The sequence below is a fragment of the Chiloscyllium plagiosum genome, unplaced genomic scaffold (genome assembly GCF_004010195.1).
Source record: "Chiloscyllium plagiosum isolate BGI_BamShark_2017 unplaced genomic scaffold, ASM401019v2 scaf_6178, whole genome shotgun sequence".
Lineage (NCBI taxonomy): Eukaryota > Metazoa > Chordata > Chondrichthyes > Orectolobiformes > Hemiscylliidae > Chiloscyllium > Chiloscyllium plagiosum.
This window is the reverse complement of record NW_025212033.1, coordinates 1-19117: the sequence shown is the minus strand read 5'-3', so window position 1 is coordinate 19117 and position 19117 is coordinate 1. Positions and strand designations below refer to the sequence as shown.

General features: G+C 40.7%; 1 protein-coding gene across 1 annotated transcript; it reads left to right on the top strand.

The window, feature by feature from the left end:
- The first annotated feature begins 247 nt into the window (after window positions 1-247).
- On the top strand, window positions 248-16897 carry LOC122547265 (receptor-type tyrosine-protein phosphatase epsilon-like). The gene is made up of 4 exons (XM_043685903.1): window positions 248-252; window positions 7624-7742; window positions 14065-14137; window positions 16716-16897. Exons 2-4 carry the CDS (start codon window positions 7628-7630, stop codon window positions 16819-16821), a joined length of 294 nt encoding a protein of 97 aa, XP_043541838.1. The 5' UTR covers window positions 248-252; window positions 7624-7627; the 3' UTR covers window positions 16822-16897.
- The last annotated feature ends 2220 nt before the right edge of the window (window positions 16898-19117 follow it).

Genomic DNA, 19117 nt, shown 5'->3' with positions numbered 1-19117 from the left:
AGGAAAAGAATTCTGAGGTAGTACTAACTTTCACACAGCGAATTAATGAATCTTATTAAAATAGTGTACTTGACTCTATAGACAATTCTGCTACTTTAATGCCAGCAGCAACCCACAATAATTTACCGCTGATGAAAAATCATGCTGCTAATTATGTTTAAGAGCATTTACTTGCATTCTTTTTGTAGGATGATGGCTTGTTTCCTTTTGGTAGCTACCTACAATAGCATGCTTGGAATGAGCTAATTACAGGTGTGGACTTGTATCCCATCATCAGTTTAAGGATACAGGTAAGCCATTAATGGCTTAAATGAAAAATTTCTTCACCCAGAGAGTGGTGAGTCTGTGGACATCTGTGTTGCAGAAACTGGTTAAGGCCAGAACATTGACTATTTTCAAAAAGGACTAAGTTCTTAGGGCTGAAGGGGTTAAAGGGTTTGGGGTGAAAGTGGGAATAGAGTTCTGAGTTGAACAATCAGCCATGCTTCTATTGAATAGCGGAGTAGAGTCAAAAGACCAAAAAGCCTTCTCTCATTCCTCCTTTCTATGTTGCTATGTTTCTATCATTCCTGAAATGAAATTTTGAACAGCACAACAGACATGCTGACTCGTTGCAGTGCCAATTATCCACCATAAGATGTCATCTGTGCACTTTGTAAATTCTGTGTCATAGTGTAAAGTACTGATCCTTGGATTAGAGTAATGCTTATGTATCAGGTCTATGTGTATTCGAAGTGAAGAGAATTGTTCACATTTTCTATGCAGCCTCCCACTTACCAAATTGCTGCTTCACAAATTGATACCAGCAATGCAACTAGCAATCTCTTGTGACAGAGAAGAATATCTCAGGTGTTGATAGTCTGTTTTACAGGCTATTCATTTCCCTGTGAATGAGACACATAAATGGATGGTGATAACTGTTTGGCAACATGGTGTCATAGAGTCATAGAGATGTACAGCATGGAAACAGACCCTTCGGTCCAACCCGTCCATGCCGAGCAGATATCCCAACCTAATCTAGTCCCACCTGCCAGCACCCGGCCCACATCCCTCCAAACCCTCACTATTCATATACCCCTCCAAATGCCTTTTAAATATTGCAATTGTAACAGCCTCTACCACTTCCTCTCGCAGCTCATTCCATACCTATACCACCCTCTGTGTGAAAATGTTGTCCCGTAGGTCTCTTTTATATCTTTCCCCTCTCACCCCAAACCTATGCCCTCTAGTTCTGACTCCCCAACCTCAGGGAAAAGACTTTGTCTATTTATCCTATCCATACCCTTCATAAATTTGTAAACCTCTATAAGGTCACCCCTCAGCCTCCGACGCTCCAGGGAAAACAGCCCCAGCCTGTTCAGCCTCTCCCTGTAGCTCAAATCCTCCAATCCTAGCAACATCCTTGTAAATCTTTTCTGAACCCTTTAAGGTTTCACAACATCTTTCTGATAGGAAGGAGACCAGAATTGCATGCAATATTCCAACAGTGGCCTAACCAATGTCCTGTACAGCCACAACATGACCTCCCAACTCCTGTGCTCAATACTCTGGCCAATAAAAGAGAGCATACGAAATGCCTTCTTCACTATCCTTTCTACCTGCGACTCCACTTTCAAGGAGCTATGAACCTGTACTCCAAGGTCTCTTTGTTCAGCAACACTCCCTAGGACCTTACCATTAAGTGTATAAATCCTGCTAAGATTTGCTTTCCCAAAATGCAGCACCTTGCATTTATCTGAATTAATCTCCATCTGCTGCTCCTCATCCATTGGCCCATCTGGTCATGATCCTGTTGTAATGGGAGGTAACCCTCTTCGCTGTCCACGACACCTCAAATTTTGGTGTCATCTGCAAACTTACTAACTGTACCTCTTATACTTGCATCCAAATCATTTATGTAAATGATAAAAATTAGAGGACCCAGCACTGATCCTTGTGGCACTCCACTGGTCACAGGCCTCCAGTCTGAAAAATAACCCTCCACCACCACCTTCTGTCTTCTACCTTTGAGCCAGTTTTGTATCCAAATGGCTAGTTCTTCCTGTATTCCGTGAGATCTAACCTCACTAACCAGTCTCCCATGGGGAACCTTGTCAAACGCCTTACTGAAGTCCATATAGATCACATCTACCACTCTGCCCTCATCATCCTCTTTGTTACTTCTTCAAAAATCTCAATCAAATTTGTGAGACATGATTTCCCATGCACAAAGCCATGTTGGCTATCCCTAATAAGTCCTTGCCTTTCCAGATACATGTACATCCTGTCCCTCAGGATTCCCTTCAACAACTTGCCTACCACTGATGTCAGGCTCACTGGTCTATAGTTCCCTGGCTTGTCTTTACTGCCCTTCTTAAACAGTGGCACCACATTAGCCATCCTCGTCTTCCAGCACCTCACCTGTGACTATCGATGATACAAATATCTCAGCAAGAGTCCCAGCAATCATTTCTCTGGCTTCCCACAGAGTTCTAGGGTACACTTCTTGATCAGGTCCTGGGGATTTATCCACCTTTATGCGTTTCAAGACAATCCAGCACTACCTCCTCTGTAATCTGGACATTTTGCAAGGTGGCATCATCTATTTCCCTACATTCTATATCTTCCATATCCTTTTTCACAGTAATTACTGATGCAAAATACTCATTTAGTATCTCCCCCCATTTTCTGCAGCTCCACACAAAGGCCACCTTGCTGATCTTTGAGGGGCCTTATTCTCTCCCTAGTTACCCTTTCGTCCTTAATGTATTTGTAAAAACCCTTTGGATTCTCCTTAATTCTACTTGCCAAATCTATCTTATGTCCCCTTTTTTGCCGCCTTGATTTCCCTCTCAAGTATACTCCTACTGCCTTTATACTCTTGAGGATTCACTCGATCCATCCTGTCTATACCTTACATACGCTTCCTTCTTTTTCCTAACCAAACCCTCAATTTCTTTAGTCATCCAGCATTCCCTATACCTACCAGCCTTTCCTTTCACACTAACAGGAAGATACTTTTTCTGGATTCTCATTATCTTATTTCTAAAGGCTTCCTGTTTTCCAGCTGTCCCTTTATCTGCAAACATCTGCCCCCAATCAGCTTTTGAAAGTTCTTGCTTACTACTGTCAACATTGGCTTTTCTCCAATTTAGAACTACAACTTTTATATCTGGTCTATCCTTTTCCATCACTGTTTTAAATCTAATAGAATTATGGTCGCTGGCCCCAAAGTGCTCCCCCACTGACACCTTAGTCACCTGCCCTGAATGAATAAATACAAGCAAAAGGCTGCAGATGCTGGAGAACTGACATAAAAAATGCAGCAAGTGCTGGAGAACCTCAGCAGGTCTGGCAGCATCTGTGGAGAAAGGAACAAAGTTAGAGCTTTGAATATGATCAGACTCTTCTTTGAAACATATGAATGATTCTCACGTGACTCCCTAAGAGCATATGAATGGATTTTTGGTTTGTTATTTAAGATCTCAGGTATTTCTTCAGTGGTGATAGCATTCATTCGTGAATAGCATGTAAATCCCATGCAAAATTTATACAATAAATTAAGACAAAATGGTGATACAATGAAGTTATTGGAAGGTTATAGATCTGACACTGGCAACCATTTTGAATGATTGTGGTGTTACCCCTGCTACTTGTCCTCGTAGATCATGGTATACTGGTACTCACTGATTTGTCATTTAGTAAACTTTAATCCTATTACTTTATTGTAAGGTATTTATGACATTAACTTCAATTGCTTATGACTAAAAGAAGAGCTTGATCTCTGTATCAAGTATGAATTGTTCATATCAGTTTGCATGAATAGGTGCCCAGTATTCATCCATCTCAGTATAGTATCTGGAATGCACTCATGATATTAATACATAAGCCAAACCTCCTTAAACTAGGTGTGTGGCCTGTTTCCACCACCCTCCAAGGTGCAGAGCTCCCTCTTCTGCCCTGCCCTGGATTCCTGGCATCCAGGCTCTCTCGAGATATTCTATGATCTTTGAAAGCGAAGTAGAGAAATGAGAGCTGATGTAGTAGTTGAGGGTTTATTTAAATCAAGACAATACTTAGTGAGAATGCAGGCAAGACTGCCTATCACTCCTTGATTCCCAAACTCATGGCTGGGTCAATTAAAGTGATATTCCATTGACTCTTTTCTCCCCCAAAGCCCGAATGGTTTTTGGGAACCCAAACTGATCCACCTTACAATTTCCTGCCCCTAGTGGATTGTCTGTAATCATTTTAGCTCCTACCTGATGATTTTGATTGAAGATAAATATCAGTTATTTTGCCATTTTAGATTTCTTTAAAAGTTCCTTTACATCCTTGAGAAGGTGCTGCTGTTGATTTCTGACATACTTCTGAACATCCCATTAGTTTCCTATATGTGGTCGTGAGCTAATGCCTCTGCACTATGACATCCAATATGCACACATACTATCATAAGGTATGGAATGACCGGGAATTTCATCACATAAGAATGTTCTTCTATTTGTGCTGACAACTGAGTATACCTGTCAGAACTTGTTAGTGGGTTGTGAACAACAGTCTAAGTGTGAGTCTTAATAAAGCAATTGAGGAAATAGGGAGCGTGCTTTGAACTAACTTGAGAATGTTGAAGACTTTATAACAATACTAGTTCTTTCTTTCTTCCCTTTCCCATAGGACCCCAAACATAAAGATGTGAGATTTGTAATACTGTACATAAAAAAGGAATGCCCTCCCACAAAAACTGGGTGGATCCAACATAAAAAAACCATGAGAATCTAATTCTCCAAACAAACTTCAATTCCTCGATGTTATCTCTGCTCCTCAGGCATTATTCTGTTGATCTTTCCAAGAACTTGGATTAGACACAAACTATGATGTAGAAGCATAGGCCGAGGAGTAGGCTGTTCAGCCCTTCCAACCTATTCTGCCACTTGATGAGATCTGGCTAATTATAGCAGCTCTTCATCCAAACACTATTTACCTGCATTGACTCTATAACCCTTCAATCGTTACAAAAAACGCTAATCAATGAACTGGCAGCTTTTTGAGGAAAAGTTCCAGCATGCAGCCTGTTGAAAGGCCTGTCCCAGAGTCTAAAAATTATCCCACATTGTGCTGGACTGCCACCAGTAGAGAAATGTACCCTCTGCACACAGTGGGAGGACTTGAACCCTTTGTGGGTGGCGGGAGGAGGTTAGAGTGTCCCTATGTAACAAGAGGGAAGTAAGAATAGGTAGGATCAGAGCCCTAGAAACTCCTGCCATTGGGCAAAATCTGATGACGACACCTCAGCTTTCTCTACAAACAGTCGTGTAGCCTACCAGAGAATGCAGTGTCCGTCAAATCATCTGGCTGGGTATATAAAGCTGATAAAGCTGTTTCCACTCCAATCCAATCAATATACACTCTCTCTTGTTAAAGTTTTGGAGGGTATACATTGGGCGTCGTAGGTTATAACTTTCCTTACCCTGAGCCCTTCTTGCTATGTCGAAGTGATGTAATTAAGATCATGTTAGAGATGTTATCTGATAACAACACTCTGTTTTCTCAGATAGCCATGTTTGTGGGCCATTGTAAGCATAACTGCCACTATCTTGGGAGGCAGCCAGCACACTCAGCTTGGTGAAGATCTCCTGTCTTGTGTGGCATCACTTCACAAGCTTCAGAGATGTGTACATTTCGTGCTGTCATCTCCTGCTTGGTTTTCCCCTTTCATGCTCCATGACGTCAACCAGATTTGGCAGCAGTAATTAACTGGTTTATAATAGTTTCCTTGTTTCTCAACGTATCATCTGCTGGATATTGATAACAACAGTTTCCTGATTCGACCAGAAGTAATGATTTCTGCTTGGTCCAAATCCATCAATTAAGAAGTGCAAGGTGTTAGCATTTTCTGTTCTGAGCTCTGTCAAAGTTGAAATTTGCTTTGTATCCAAATATGTGAAAAAAGAAAGAACTGGTGAAGATTTCACAGGCTAGTTTAAAATAAGTTCATCATCAGTTATTCAGATATATGTGCGAGGCATTGAACATGCCAATTATAAAACATGTGCAAGTAGTTTGCAAATTATGCCTGAATCTTCACATTAAATCACTTGCCAAGCTCGTACCAACTCATCCTTATTGCTATGGATTCTGCAAGTATCTAACATGGTTGGTATTCTATAAATGATAGTTGCATGTTGCATTCAGTATAAATCACCTATGTTTGGGTTTGAAGAGTCAAATTTTAGATTCATGTCGAACTCTGAGCTCAAAAACTGCATGAATTTATGTAAAACTCTGTTATCTCACTTTTTAGATTAGAATCAATCTAAACATCAGGTCATAGACAGAGAACACAGGGGGCTAACACCTTCAACATATTGTCTAGCTATCACCATTGTTAACAGCTAACCCGAGAATGCAACTTTAAAAAAAAGGGTTTTGTGATTTACACATGAAAGAAGTGAAACTATCACTGTATTCTAACAGATGAAAGGCTTAACAAACAATCAATTCTTCAATGTATAATTTCAGTTACATCACACTGCAAATTTTTGCTATAAATTCTATGTTACGATCGAGTCCTCCACAATCACCTGATGAAGGAGAGTCGCTCCAAAAGCTAGTGTGCTTCCAATTAAACCTGTTAGACTATAACCTGGTGTTGTGTAATTTTCAAATTTTAAAGTTTGCAAACTTTTGAAATATAGTAATGTAGGAATAGGAGTAGTCCACATAGCAGTTTTAACCTGTTCTACCAAGCACTGAGATCAAGGGTGATCCCCAACACAACATTGTGTGACTATGACCAAAACAGAAATTATTGGAGAAATTCAATAGGTCCACCAACATCTGTGGAGAGAAAGCAAAGTAAGTGACCCATTATCACTAGATAACTATGTTTGCTCCATATCCACTAATGTGTTTGATTATCAAAAATCTAATAATGTCAGTTTTAAAATTTACCATTTTTCTAGCATTAATTGCCTTTTGTGGAAGAGTTCCAAATTTACATCTGTGATTCATAATTTCACTCCTGAAAGGTCTTGTGCTACATTCCCCAATGAGCAGAAATAATGTCTTTCTGCTGAATCTAACCATTCCTTTTAATACCTTGAAACATTTATCCAATCATTCTCTACCCTTTATATTCCAAGAAATCAACCCTAAAGCTGTTTAGTTGCATTTGCTTATCTCTCGATTCCAGGTAACATTCCAGTGTAGGCCAGTATATTCTTGCTATGATATAATACCAATAACCACTTGAAGTACTCCAGGTACAGTCAAGCAGGGCTGTGCAGAGCTCATGCATGAACTCTGCCCTTGTACTTTTTGTCCTCTGGATGTAAAGGGCAGCATTCCATTAGCCTTTCGAATTCATTTTTATAACTATACACGGGATGTTAACATATGTACTTCAGCCCTAATCATCTTCTGGACCTTCATTGTTTCCAACTTTTCAGAATTTGGAAAATACCATGACGTTTTTTTAGGAGTAAAGTGGATGACTTCATTTTTGCCAACATTGGAATCCACTTGCCAAAGTTATGCCCATTCACTTAATCTATCAATATCTCTTTGTAGTTTTACACTTCTTGTCTGCAGTGCTGAAAATGCCACACATTTTTGATAGAATACCTTTTTGTTTTTTACATGCAGTGCCATGATGACAAATACATCTGAAGATATAAATTCACAGATGTCAACAACTCAAAATTCAATGGAATTATCTGCAAACTTGACACCGCAAACCTCAAAGTCCCCTGCTGACTCGAACCGTAAGTAATGGGGCTCTGATATTGTCCATATTTATTGGAGCTGATTGTTAAAATTTGTGCTTTCGAGCCTTTACTGTGGATGACCAGATTCCAAAAGTATTTATCAAGAATAATGGTGCCAGAACGGCACTATTGCTTTTTAATTGTAGCTGCTGAGCAGGAAAAGAAAATTAGGAAGTTATCTTCCATTCTATCTGCTAACATACATGGTTTCTCCCAGTTCCAAAAAACAGAGGCAAACTTTATGATGACACATTCACTGCTGGCCACCACTTCCTGAAACTCAGCTCCTGCCCGTTGCCCACTCTGTCTTGCACTTTCCTGTTGCTACAGATGACCAATACCATTGCCACCTCCTCCTCTATCTCACCACTCCCAAATCCCCAATCCTTTCTGCAGCTCCTCGTTGTTTACCTGACATATCCCCCAACTCCACCCTTTGCCAATGGCTCAAATAGGAGGGATTGGTGGAAAAGAGCACAGGGAATGGAAGGAAGCCGTGAACGGGATCCATATGGGAGGGAGTACAGGGAAATAAGCCAGCAGTGAAGGGATCAATGAGGGGATGTGAGAGAATAGTGAAGGTGGGATTCTGGGGAAGAGGGAGAGAGTCTGAAAAGGGGAAGCTGTAGTAAGTGGGGATGAGGAACAGCCTGGTAGCAGCAGGAGGCAGTGTGTTGAAGGCAGAAGGGTACAGGGTAGTTGGAAGAAATCTTAAATGCTGCATTTTTATTTAATCTGCCTTTTTGTGTCCTTTTCCATCATTAATGCAGGCAGCTGCCTGTGATGTCACTGCCGATGACATCACAGGCACTGTCACAGCTTCTGCAGGAAGTGCTCCCTGTAGTGTGGTGACACAAGTAAGTGCAGCCTTTTCATGTCATGTCAGTAGATGGCAAGTTGTCAGGCCTTTGACAACCTCAGCGCTGCATTTATACACAGCTCTCATGGAGCTAAAATGTTCCTATAAATTCACCGTGAACAAATTTCAGATCATTTAAACCCATGGGTTGGTGGAGAATAAAGCAAAGTTTGTAAAGGCTAAATAACCTTGACTGGCAGTCTCAGGAGAAGGTATTTGCTGGGAACTTGCATTTGTAATTTAACTCTATATTCAATACGTATATGTCATCCACTTCCACTATTTAACTTAATAAGCAAATGTTGAAAAATGAAAGTAGTCTTTTCTCACTATACTGTGTAAAAACAAGTCACAGACAGCCATGCGCCTGAAGGTGATAAAAGATTATTTGCAGATGCAAAAGTAGAAGCTCTTACACATGTTTCAGTGTGTAGTTTATCCAGAGGCAGACAGTGTCAATGCTGGCTGAACGTGGTAAACCTAACATTTCGTGGGACAATTGGGAAGTTGTCGACCTGCCAAGTACCACTGTAATCATTGCCACTCCAGCTCTTGAGATCTTATCTCATCCTGGCCACTGAACCATAGTCCTTCTGAATCCTCACCCCCGATAGTATTTCTTCTCCTTTCTCACTCCTATGGTGTGACCGATATTAATTTGCCGATGTGCTTTTGCAATACTAACAGGTGCTCCTGTATGACCTTGTATTCTTTTTTTAAATTCATTCATGGGATGAGGGTGTCTCTGCCTTGGTCAGCATTTATTAGCCATCCCTAATTGCCCAGAGGCAGTTAAGAGTCAATCACATTGTTGTGGGACGAGAGTCACATGTAGACCAGACCAGGTAAGGATGGCAGATTTCCTTCCCTAAAGGAAGGAAATAAAGGACTTTCTTTTCTAATATTGAATTTAAATTCCACCATCTGCCATGGCAGGATGATTTGAACCCAGGTCCCCAGAACATTACGTGGGTCTCTGGATTAATAGTCCAGTGATAATACCACCAGGCTGTCACCTCCCCTGCGGTTCAACACTAAGAATTGAGCCCAATATCCTGGAGTTGTCTGAACCTCAATGTTTGTACACATTTCTCAGATTCCAGTTGTACCTTTTAAAGAATGGCTTGGAATGATGTAAATAGGCTCACCCCACCGGCGAAGACAGAGTCTCTAATTGTCCCATGCTACTGCACAGCTACAATCTGCAAATACTGATCCAGTATGTCCTGGCAAGTTGTTGCATTATCTACCAAGCAGATATTTAGTGGGGAATTGTCAGCTGTTTATCTCAACTATATTGTTCACTAAGACTGGAAGCAGCCAAACATTCCATGTAAACTTGCAGCTGTTCAAAGTAAATATCAAAAAAGAATTTACAATGAGCCGCAAACTAATAAAATTAATCTTCTGGCACTTCTTGTGTTCTTGTATGTTTGGTTTATTACAACTAATGATTGAGAAACAATGCAGCTAACAGAATATGAAGAGTATGAGGACAAAAATATGCGAGCTATTCATGCACAGGCTGAACTAGGTATGGGACAGTAGTTATATTGCCTCTATATCTGCAGGATGTCAGAGAGCTGGAGCCAAGGCTATGGGGAAGAGAGGCTTTGTGAGATGGCCTCTGCCAACTTGAAAGAGGAATTTTCAGTGTTCATTGATTTTAACAGAAGGCTGTCTGCTCAGCATGCTAATCCATCCAAATCTTGGAATGCATCCTGTCATCAGGATTCTCCTGCAGCAAATTTTAATCTGAGCCCTAGTATCTACAACTTTGCTGTCTGGTAAGCTGTCCTTTTCCCATGGCCTGGCTGCAGTCCACTCAGGCTCAGTGACTCTCCATGTGCCAATCCTGTGAGCCAGATCTCTTTGTCTGGACAAAGGGATGAGCAGCATAGTTTGGCCACATTTAGAATATCATGTATAGTTCTGGTCGCCACATTACCAAAAGGATGTGGATGCTTTGGAGAGGGTGCAGAGAAGGTTTACAAGGATGTTGCCTGGTATGGAAGGTTCTAGCTATGAAGAAAGGCTGAGTAGGTTAGCTTTATTTTCATTAGGAAAAAGGAGATTGAGGGGGGACCCGATTGCGGTTTATAAAATCATGAAGGGTATAGACAGGGTGGATAGAGACAAGATTTTTCCCAGGGTGAAGGATTCAATAACGAGAGTCACGCTTTCAAGGTGACAGGTGGAAGGTTTAAGGGGGATACACGTGGCAAGTACCTCACACAGAGGGTGGTGGGCGTTTGGAACGCGTTGCCAGCAGAGGTGGTACAGGCAGGCACAGTAGATTCATTTAAGATGCGTCTGGATAAATGCATGAGTAGTGGGGAGTAGAGGGATACAGATGCTTAGGAATTGGGTGACAGTTTTAGACATTAGATTTGAATCGGCTCAGGCTTGGAGGGCCGAAGGGCCTGTTCCTGGGCTGTAAATTTTCTTTGTTATTTGTTCTTTATTATTTAACTGAAGAGATTGCACAGCTCAGTGAGGTACAGAGGGATCTGGGTTTGCAGGTACATGAACCTTAAAAAACCTTACAGGTACAGTGAGTGATTTTGCAGGCAAATGGAATGTTTTCATTTAATCGAAGGGGAATGGAATAGAAAAATGGAGATACTTTCCCATAGCTGTATAAAATATTGGTGAGGTCTTTTTGGAGTACTGTATCCAGTTTTAGTCTCATAATTTAAGACAGGATTTTAATGTATTAGAAGCAATTCAGAGAAAGTTAACTTGATTGACTCTGGGATGAGGGGATTATTTTATGAACAAATATTGGATAGATTCAGCCTGCTTCCATTGGAAATTAGATAAATGAGAGATGACTTATTGAAATATATGATCTGAGCGGATATGCCTCGGTAGATGCTGAAAGGATATTTTCTCTGGTAGGCAACAATATAACTAGGGGCAAGGGACACTGCTGAGAAATAAGGGGAGTCCCATTTGAGGACAGAGATGAGGAGGTGAGATGAGAGTGAGAGTGACAGTCCTTGACATCAAGGCTACATTCATCCCAATTTTACATCAAGAAGCCCGAGCAAAACTTGATTCAATGCATATCAGGGGCAAATTCTCCACTGGTTGGAGTCCTACCTGGCACTTAGAGGGTTGTAGTTGTTGGAGGTCAGTCATCTTAGCTCCAGGACATCTCTGCTGAAGCTCCGCCGGGTAGTGTCCCAGGTCCAACCATCATCTTCAATGACCTTGCCTCCACCATGAAGTCAAAAGTGGGATGTTCACTGATGTTTGCACAATGTTCAGTACTACTCACAATTCCTCAGATACTGAAGCAGCCCATGTTCAAATGCAAAAAGATCTGCACAATATCCAGGATTGGTCTGACAAGTGGCAAGTAACATTCACACCACACAAATGCCAGGTAATGACAAACTCAAATAAGAGATGGTTTGACTATTGCCTCTTGAATTGCAGTGGTGTTACAATCCCCCACTCTCAATATCCTTGGAGATACCATTGACCAGAAATTAAACCGGACTTGCCATGTAAGTGGATACAAGAGCAGGTCAGTGGATTGGAATACTGTGGCAAGTAATCCATCTCCTGACTCCCCAATGCCTGTCCATCATTGACGAGGCATAAGTCAGGAATATAATGGAGTACTCCCCATTTGCCTGGATGAGTGTAGATCTAGAAATACTCAAGAAGCTTGACACCATCCAGGACAAAGCAACCTGCTTGCTTGACACGATATCCAAAAACATTTATGTCCTCAACCACTCAGTTGCAGCAGTGTGTATTGTTTTCAAGACCCACTGCAGAAATTCACCAAAGATCCTCAGATAGTAGCATCCAAATCCATGACCGGTTCCATCTAGAAAGAACAAGGTCAGCAGATACATGAAACACTACCACCTGCAAGCCCCTCTCGCACCCCATAAGTCACTCATCATCCTGAGAGTAATATATTGTTGTTCCTTCGCTGTTGCTGGGTCAAATTCCTGGAATTCCCTCCCTAAGGGCATTATGGGTCAACTCACAAAAGGTGAACTGCAGCAGTTTGAGAAGGCAGCTCACCACCACCTTCTCAAGGGCAACGAGGGAGAGGTAATAAATGCTGGCCAGCCATCAACACCCAAGTCCCACAAGTGAATAAAAAATATTAAAAAGAGACCAATGGAGGTAGTCTCTTTTAAAGTAATAATAAATAGATTATTGATTAACAAGGGAGTGTGGTGTGGTATTGAGGCATTAATCACATCAACCATGAACTTATACAGTGGTGGGGTATGCTCAAGAGGCCTACTCTTCTAATTCATTTAATCCCAACTGTATGTTTGTTTTAAGGTATGTGCAGTGCCCTTATCTGAGCCAGTGGCTGCTATTGTCAAGTCAAATGGCATGGTGGTCTTTTTATCAATGTTGTACCATTGCCCCCTCCCTCTCTGTTTTGGGATGCAGTGACAGAGCAGGTAGCAGGTTTTGAGTATCTGAAAGCATAACATCAGAAGGGGCAAGTTGAAGTGAGGGAAATAGGTGCAAGAGGTTGATGTGGTGGTGACATCCATTGTTTTCTCATTGTACCGGAAAGCTGGATCGAGATGGGGTGGGTTGGGAAAGGGCATGAAGCCTGGGTATTTCATTATCCTGAATGATGTCAGCAATGTCACATGCCACAGACTTGTCACAGTCAGCATCATGAAGTGGAGAAGCATCTCCTCCCAGGACTGCAGGAGTCCCCCACTGTTCTTCCCCCTCCCATTATGGGCCGACTTGCCCTGCAAGAGAGAAGTGGTTGTGTTGTATTGTTTGAATGCTGTGCCCACCATAGCCAAATAGGTAGAGGTATGTGGAAGCAACAGGATGTGAGGCTGGCAGGATTGGAATGGATTTGAGAGTGAGTTGGTGTATCTGAATGTTAGGCCTGAGCCCTGATAGCTAACAAGTGGTGATAGGTGTGACACACTGAGTAGCAACTTGATGATGGTCTGGGGAGTAGGAGAAGCCCACAATGCTCACAATTCTTTTACTGATCCTGGCCAATCATTTGAGATAATTTAGCTCCTGCAAGACTGCTGTCAGTCCCTGAGAGCCTGAGTACATGCATTGACTTCCTGACCACTACCTCCTGTTCCCTTCAGAGGGTGGTCTGGGCTCAGGTGGAAAACGGCTTTCCTGATCATGACCATTATCTGACGATCGCTGCTGGATTGCACACATTCCCGAACAGGACAAATGAGGGCTGGCTTAGCTGCTTTTTGCAACCACGGAACCTGCCAATGTTCGCTGCCTTGAGCTTGCACATGAGGAACGACCATGTGGCTCTGGTGTTAGAAGATTCCTGTAGCACAGTGGCACCCAGTCACTTCTGGAGAGAAACCAATTAAGAAACATAAATAATATGTCTTTTTCTGCCATTACTGAAAAAGAAGTGCATAATTTAAATGCATCTGTGTTCCTTTTCAAAATTATTTTCTCTACTTTATACAGATGTGTATATTCCTGTATATGTAATTGTGCCACTGGCGATTGTGACTTTAATTGCCGTTGTTCTTTATTTAAGGTAAGATTTCAGACTTTTTTTTAAAAAAAATATCTATAATTGATAACAATATGTTCCTGACAAGAAATTTGTAGCGTTTTACAACATTATAACAAATTTTGTGCATGATCTAAATGTAACATGACTTGTGAAGTGCCTCAAGGAAGCATCCCTAGTAAAGCATTAACTAGTTGCTTCTGAGATTTATGAAGTGCACAGTGAAAGCAATTTGCTCAGTGTTCTACAAATCATTTTCTAATAGCTCTGCCATAGTGACAAAAGAGTTTAATACTTCTGTCTATGTCATCAGGCATTCTTCAACCAAATAAAAACCCAAGGAACTTATCTAAATCAGTGAACAGTTCCTTTAAAATTATCAGAAAATTAAATCATTCTCAATTTCCTCTGTAATACAAAAGCAAAATACGGTGTAAGTTGGTAATCTTAAATTAAATTAGAAAGTACAGGAAATATCAATCAGGCAGTGTCTGAAAGAGAGAGTGTAGTAGAGTTCAGTGTTTCAAGGTAATGATCATTTTTCAGAAGGAAAGGGCATCAATTTGAAAAGTTAAAATAGAACTTTAGTATTTAGTTTGAGGATTCAATGGAAGTCAAGTGGATGACAGCTGGGCTTCTACTTCAATTTTACCAGAAACAGCTTCTTCGTGAACTGCCATTGGATTGGCTGCAAGGCCCAATCAGAGACCTAGTAGTTCCACACTTCCATCAGGAGTGGATGTCACTGCATTGTTTCTGGGATGTGGGTGTCCCGTGTAAGGCCAGCATTTGCTGGCCATCCATAATTGCCGTTGATCCAAGTTGCTCACTCAGCCAATTCAGATGGACGTTAAGAATCAAGCATAACACTGCAGGTCTGGAGTCACATGTAGGCCAGGAAGGGTGAGGATGGCAAAGTTCAAAATTCCTGAAGGGCATTAGCGAACCTAATGGGTTTTTCATGCTAACTGGTTGCCACTGCTCAGACTGGCTTTCAATTTGACCTTTATTCTGCCTAACCAATGCTGGTGTCTATCACTGAGGGAACGAGAACCAAAAGATGGCAGGGACCAAGGTAATGATATTTGTTACAGAATAACAGCAGAGTTTTCAATAAAGAGTCAGAAGCTCTCAGATTGTAGAGTGTTGAAGGCCATTGAGGAAAGTATTGGAATAGTTGAATCTGGGGTCAACAAAAGGCTGGACCGAACATTCAGCAGCATTTGGCTGATGTGGGATATTTTAATTAACAGTTCCAATCCATTTTCATTTCTGCAAATAAACAGTGCCAGCCTCTCTTTCACCACCTCATGCAGCACTATTTCAACTTCAGAAATAAAGCTGTTGTGTTGATCTTAAAAAAATTAATGTGAATTCATATTGTCTTTTCTTTAACTTCTTGAGAGCTTCTGTGCCTCTTCAACATAAAGCCTGTCAATGATCCTATCCCTAATTCCCCACTCACTCTCTAGCTTACCATTTTCCCCTCTAGTTGCCTGCATTTCTTTATACTTCACCTGAATGTCAATTCTGTCATTCCTCCCACAGTGGTTACCATCATCCATGTATATAAACCTACACCTATAAATTGCAACCATTTTGATAATGAGTTGACCACGGAAATGTACAACTGATCAAAGCACTGCTTAGAACTGCATCCAGATCAGAGCATCTAGACCACAGCCTCACTGATAGCATGCATGCATTGCATAGTGAAGGGTTTTTAAATTTTCATGGTGACATAATGCACTTGTACATCTTTTCCACAATCCCATTGTTGCTGAAAGATTCCTTGTGCACTGCAATTTTTTATGTTTGCATCCAAATATTTGAAACAATCCTCTACAGTAAGGAACCATCTTTATTTAACAAACTCAAATCAAAGAAAGGATCAAAACCTCCACTAGTCAATAGGTGGAGCAACTCTTATTTAAAGCCACACAGGAAGACAGCTTAGAGTAGGAAATGCAAGTACTGCCCAACCCACCAATTCAAATGTTGATGCTGCTGATAAGGGTTCAGGAGAGCGCTTTGAGAGAGGCTGGAAGAATCTAACTTTTACAACACCGAGAAGGCAGAAGTATTTTGTATGTAACATAGCAGACATCCAGGCTGGGTCTTGCTTCTTTCACAACACTTCCTTCAGTGTTAACATAAAGGAGTTCCAAGCTTACTTGTGCTGACTTGCTTCGTATCTCAACTAAATTACTCATTTCCTTTTCTTCAGGTTCAAGTCATATCGGCCTAACGGCCACATTTCTAACTTGCTTTCTTATGCGTGCATCCTAAAACAACAGATTATTTCTCTGAAGCTGTTGTTATCTATTTATAAGTCAGTTACGCAATTTGCTTTTACTAACTTCCTAGAAGGTACTTTTGCTCAGATTTTTGCTTTAAAATCATGTCATAACATGAATATTCTATACCTTGCTGCTATATCTTAAGGTTTCACTATTTTAACTGTGTGAATTTAAAGAATGTACTGCAAAAAAAATTCTTAAATTCTGCTTCAAAGTAAGTGCTTTATGTGAGAATAAGAAACATGCCAGTCGTCAGGGATTTATGACTTGCACACGTGCTTATATTTTATGTATATCTTAAGATTAAGGAAAAGAAAAAAGGACGTTGTCATTGGGGGAGAGAAGAAGATTCCGAATGGTATTTTAGAAGAACAAGGTAATTTGAGTTTGTTTGTGCTAGAATTCTGAAATAGCAACTGGAAATGCTGCAAATACTCCACAGCTTATCAGCATCCGAACAAAAAGTGATCGGTTCATGTTTAGAAAGAGGCCTCTTGCTGCAATTGAAAATTCTCCCTTCAGCTCTAACCAAAATGGTACCCTTTTTAATATCTACACATAAAGTTATGTGCCTGCTAATGTGCTGTTTTTACCAGTTTTTAAAAATTATTTGTGTGCGTTTGCATGTGAGATCTGATCTGAATAGTGGTTGAAAACTGAATTGAAAACATATAACACAGGTATACAAAACAATTTGAATTACACATAACTGAGCTTATATAGGTTATTTTGAGCATGGCTTGTGAACTGTAAAACCACAGGTATGTGGCTTATGATCATATTCAACAACTATCCACGCAGTTCCTGGTGCTACAGGCTAATTGAATAAACGACGTGAATCAGAGGCAAATTATGTATTTACATATGAATTTCATTGCTTTGTGCATTGCATTTGGTTTCAAAATGCATGTCTGAAAAATTTTAAAATTCGTGACTCTCGATTCATGACTTTTAATTGCTTCATGCAAGAAAAGATGATATTATACATTGTGATCCAGGTATTAACTTGGCCGTACAAATCTATATTTTCTAATTTTTCCCAACGTGATTAATGCAAAATTGCTTGTAGCAGACTCTTAGTAATCATTATATTTCATATAATAGATGTCAGTGAATATACTGTATAAATGTGGCCTGGATCATCTTAGCACTCTATTACACACTTTATAGACTTGTGACAAAAATTAAACCTTTCAGAGAAAAAGATGATGAAATCATCATATCTATAATAATGAAATCTTTCCTTTTACTTCCTTGTTCTGTCTCTTGGGGAAGATCATAAAAGTCTAATTTCCACTACCAAGCTTAGATTCGTTCTTTATGCTCTTTTGATGGCAAAATTAACTATCTCACTAAATTAGGAATTCTGTTAAGATCCTGCTCTTACAGTTATGGTTGTAATATTAATTAGATGTTGCTAAGGATGAGCTCTGAAATCATTTCGACCTGATTTTGACCTCCCTGATTGTTCCTGAATTTTCGATGTTTTGATCTATTCAGACAGCACGTATAGTCAGATGAAATAATGCAGCAGCAGCATTTTTTATTTCTCCTCTTGATGTTCACATTCAGTTAACACGCTTCCTATGTATTTGCCCAGCTAGACAATCAGTGACTGCACCCATGGTACACTCTAGTCACTCTGAGGGAGATAAGTGTATACATCTTGGGACGTAACCTGCTTGACCCCAAGTCTCTGCTTTCCTCCTCCTCCCACAGCCGAGCACAAACTGTGAGCTGTGATGTGAGGATCCACACTGTAGGTTGAAGTGCCAGCACAGCATGCTGACATGTCGACATCAGCAGAATAATTTCCTAAGAATCCATTTACACAGACTCATTTGTGTTTTTGCACAAATTGACGCACTAAAGTATGGTATGAAGTATAGACCATTAGTAGGTCCAAGAGAAAGAAGATGGATTGTTGCTAAAACAATTGCAATCTAGTTAGTTAAACAATAATCAGACCGCTTACAGCTAAAGGTTTTGTTTCTTTGTATCTTTAGTTCATCTGAATTTCTTGCATGGTGAAATGGGACTGTAGTGTTCACACTATATGTGTCATATCATGAATTTGTTCAAATGTTGCCATCTCTGGCGAGGATGGGCAGCATGATGGGTCAGTAGTTAGCACCATTGCCTCACAGCACGAGGGACCCAGGTTCAATTCCACCCTCATGTGACTGTGTGGGATTTGCAATTCTCCCTGTGTCTGCATGGGTTTACGCCAGTTTCCTCCCACAGTCCAAAGATGTTCGTGTTGGGTGGATTGGCCATGCTAAATTGCCCATTGTGTCCAGAGATATACAGGCTAGGTGGAATAGCCATGGGAAATGCAGGGTTGCAGAGATAGGTTAGGTGGTGTCTGGGTGGGATGTTCATCAGAGGATCGCTATGGGCTGAATGGCCTGCTTCCATAGTGTAGGGAGTCTATGATTCTACATAATTGCATGAATGTAGGTCACTCTGATACCTGACAACATTGGCAGCCTTCCTGCTTGGCAGGTGTTTTGTATATAGTTCTGTTTGTGTAGTAAGCACTACCCACTGTGATGTTGTTACAGAGATTTAGGCAGAGTAAAGAAGGAGCTGATTGGAGACACATCTGAGGCTAGTGTGTTCCTGACTATATACTAATGTAGTCATATCCATGTTATCTATAGATAGCTGCAGAAGCGCAATAAACATACTGTTGTTTATTGCA

Coding starts and splice junctions, on each gene's coding strand:
- LOC122547265 (XM_043685903.1), top strand. CDS start 7,628: ATGATGACAAATACATCTGAAGATATAAATTCACAGATGTCAACAACT. Junction 7,743..14,064: donor GTCCCCTGCTGACTCGAACC/GTAAGTAATGGG, acceptor TACTTTATACAG/ATGTGTATATTCCTGTATAT. Junction 14,138..16,715: donor GCCGTTGTTCTTTATTTAAG/GTAAGATTTCAG, acceptor GTATATCTTAAG/ATTAAGGAAAAGAAAAAAGG.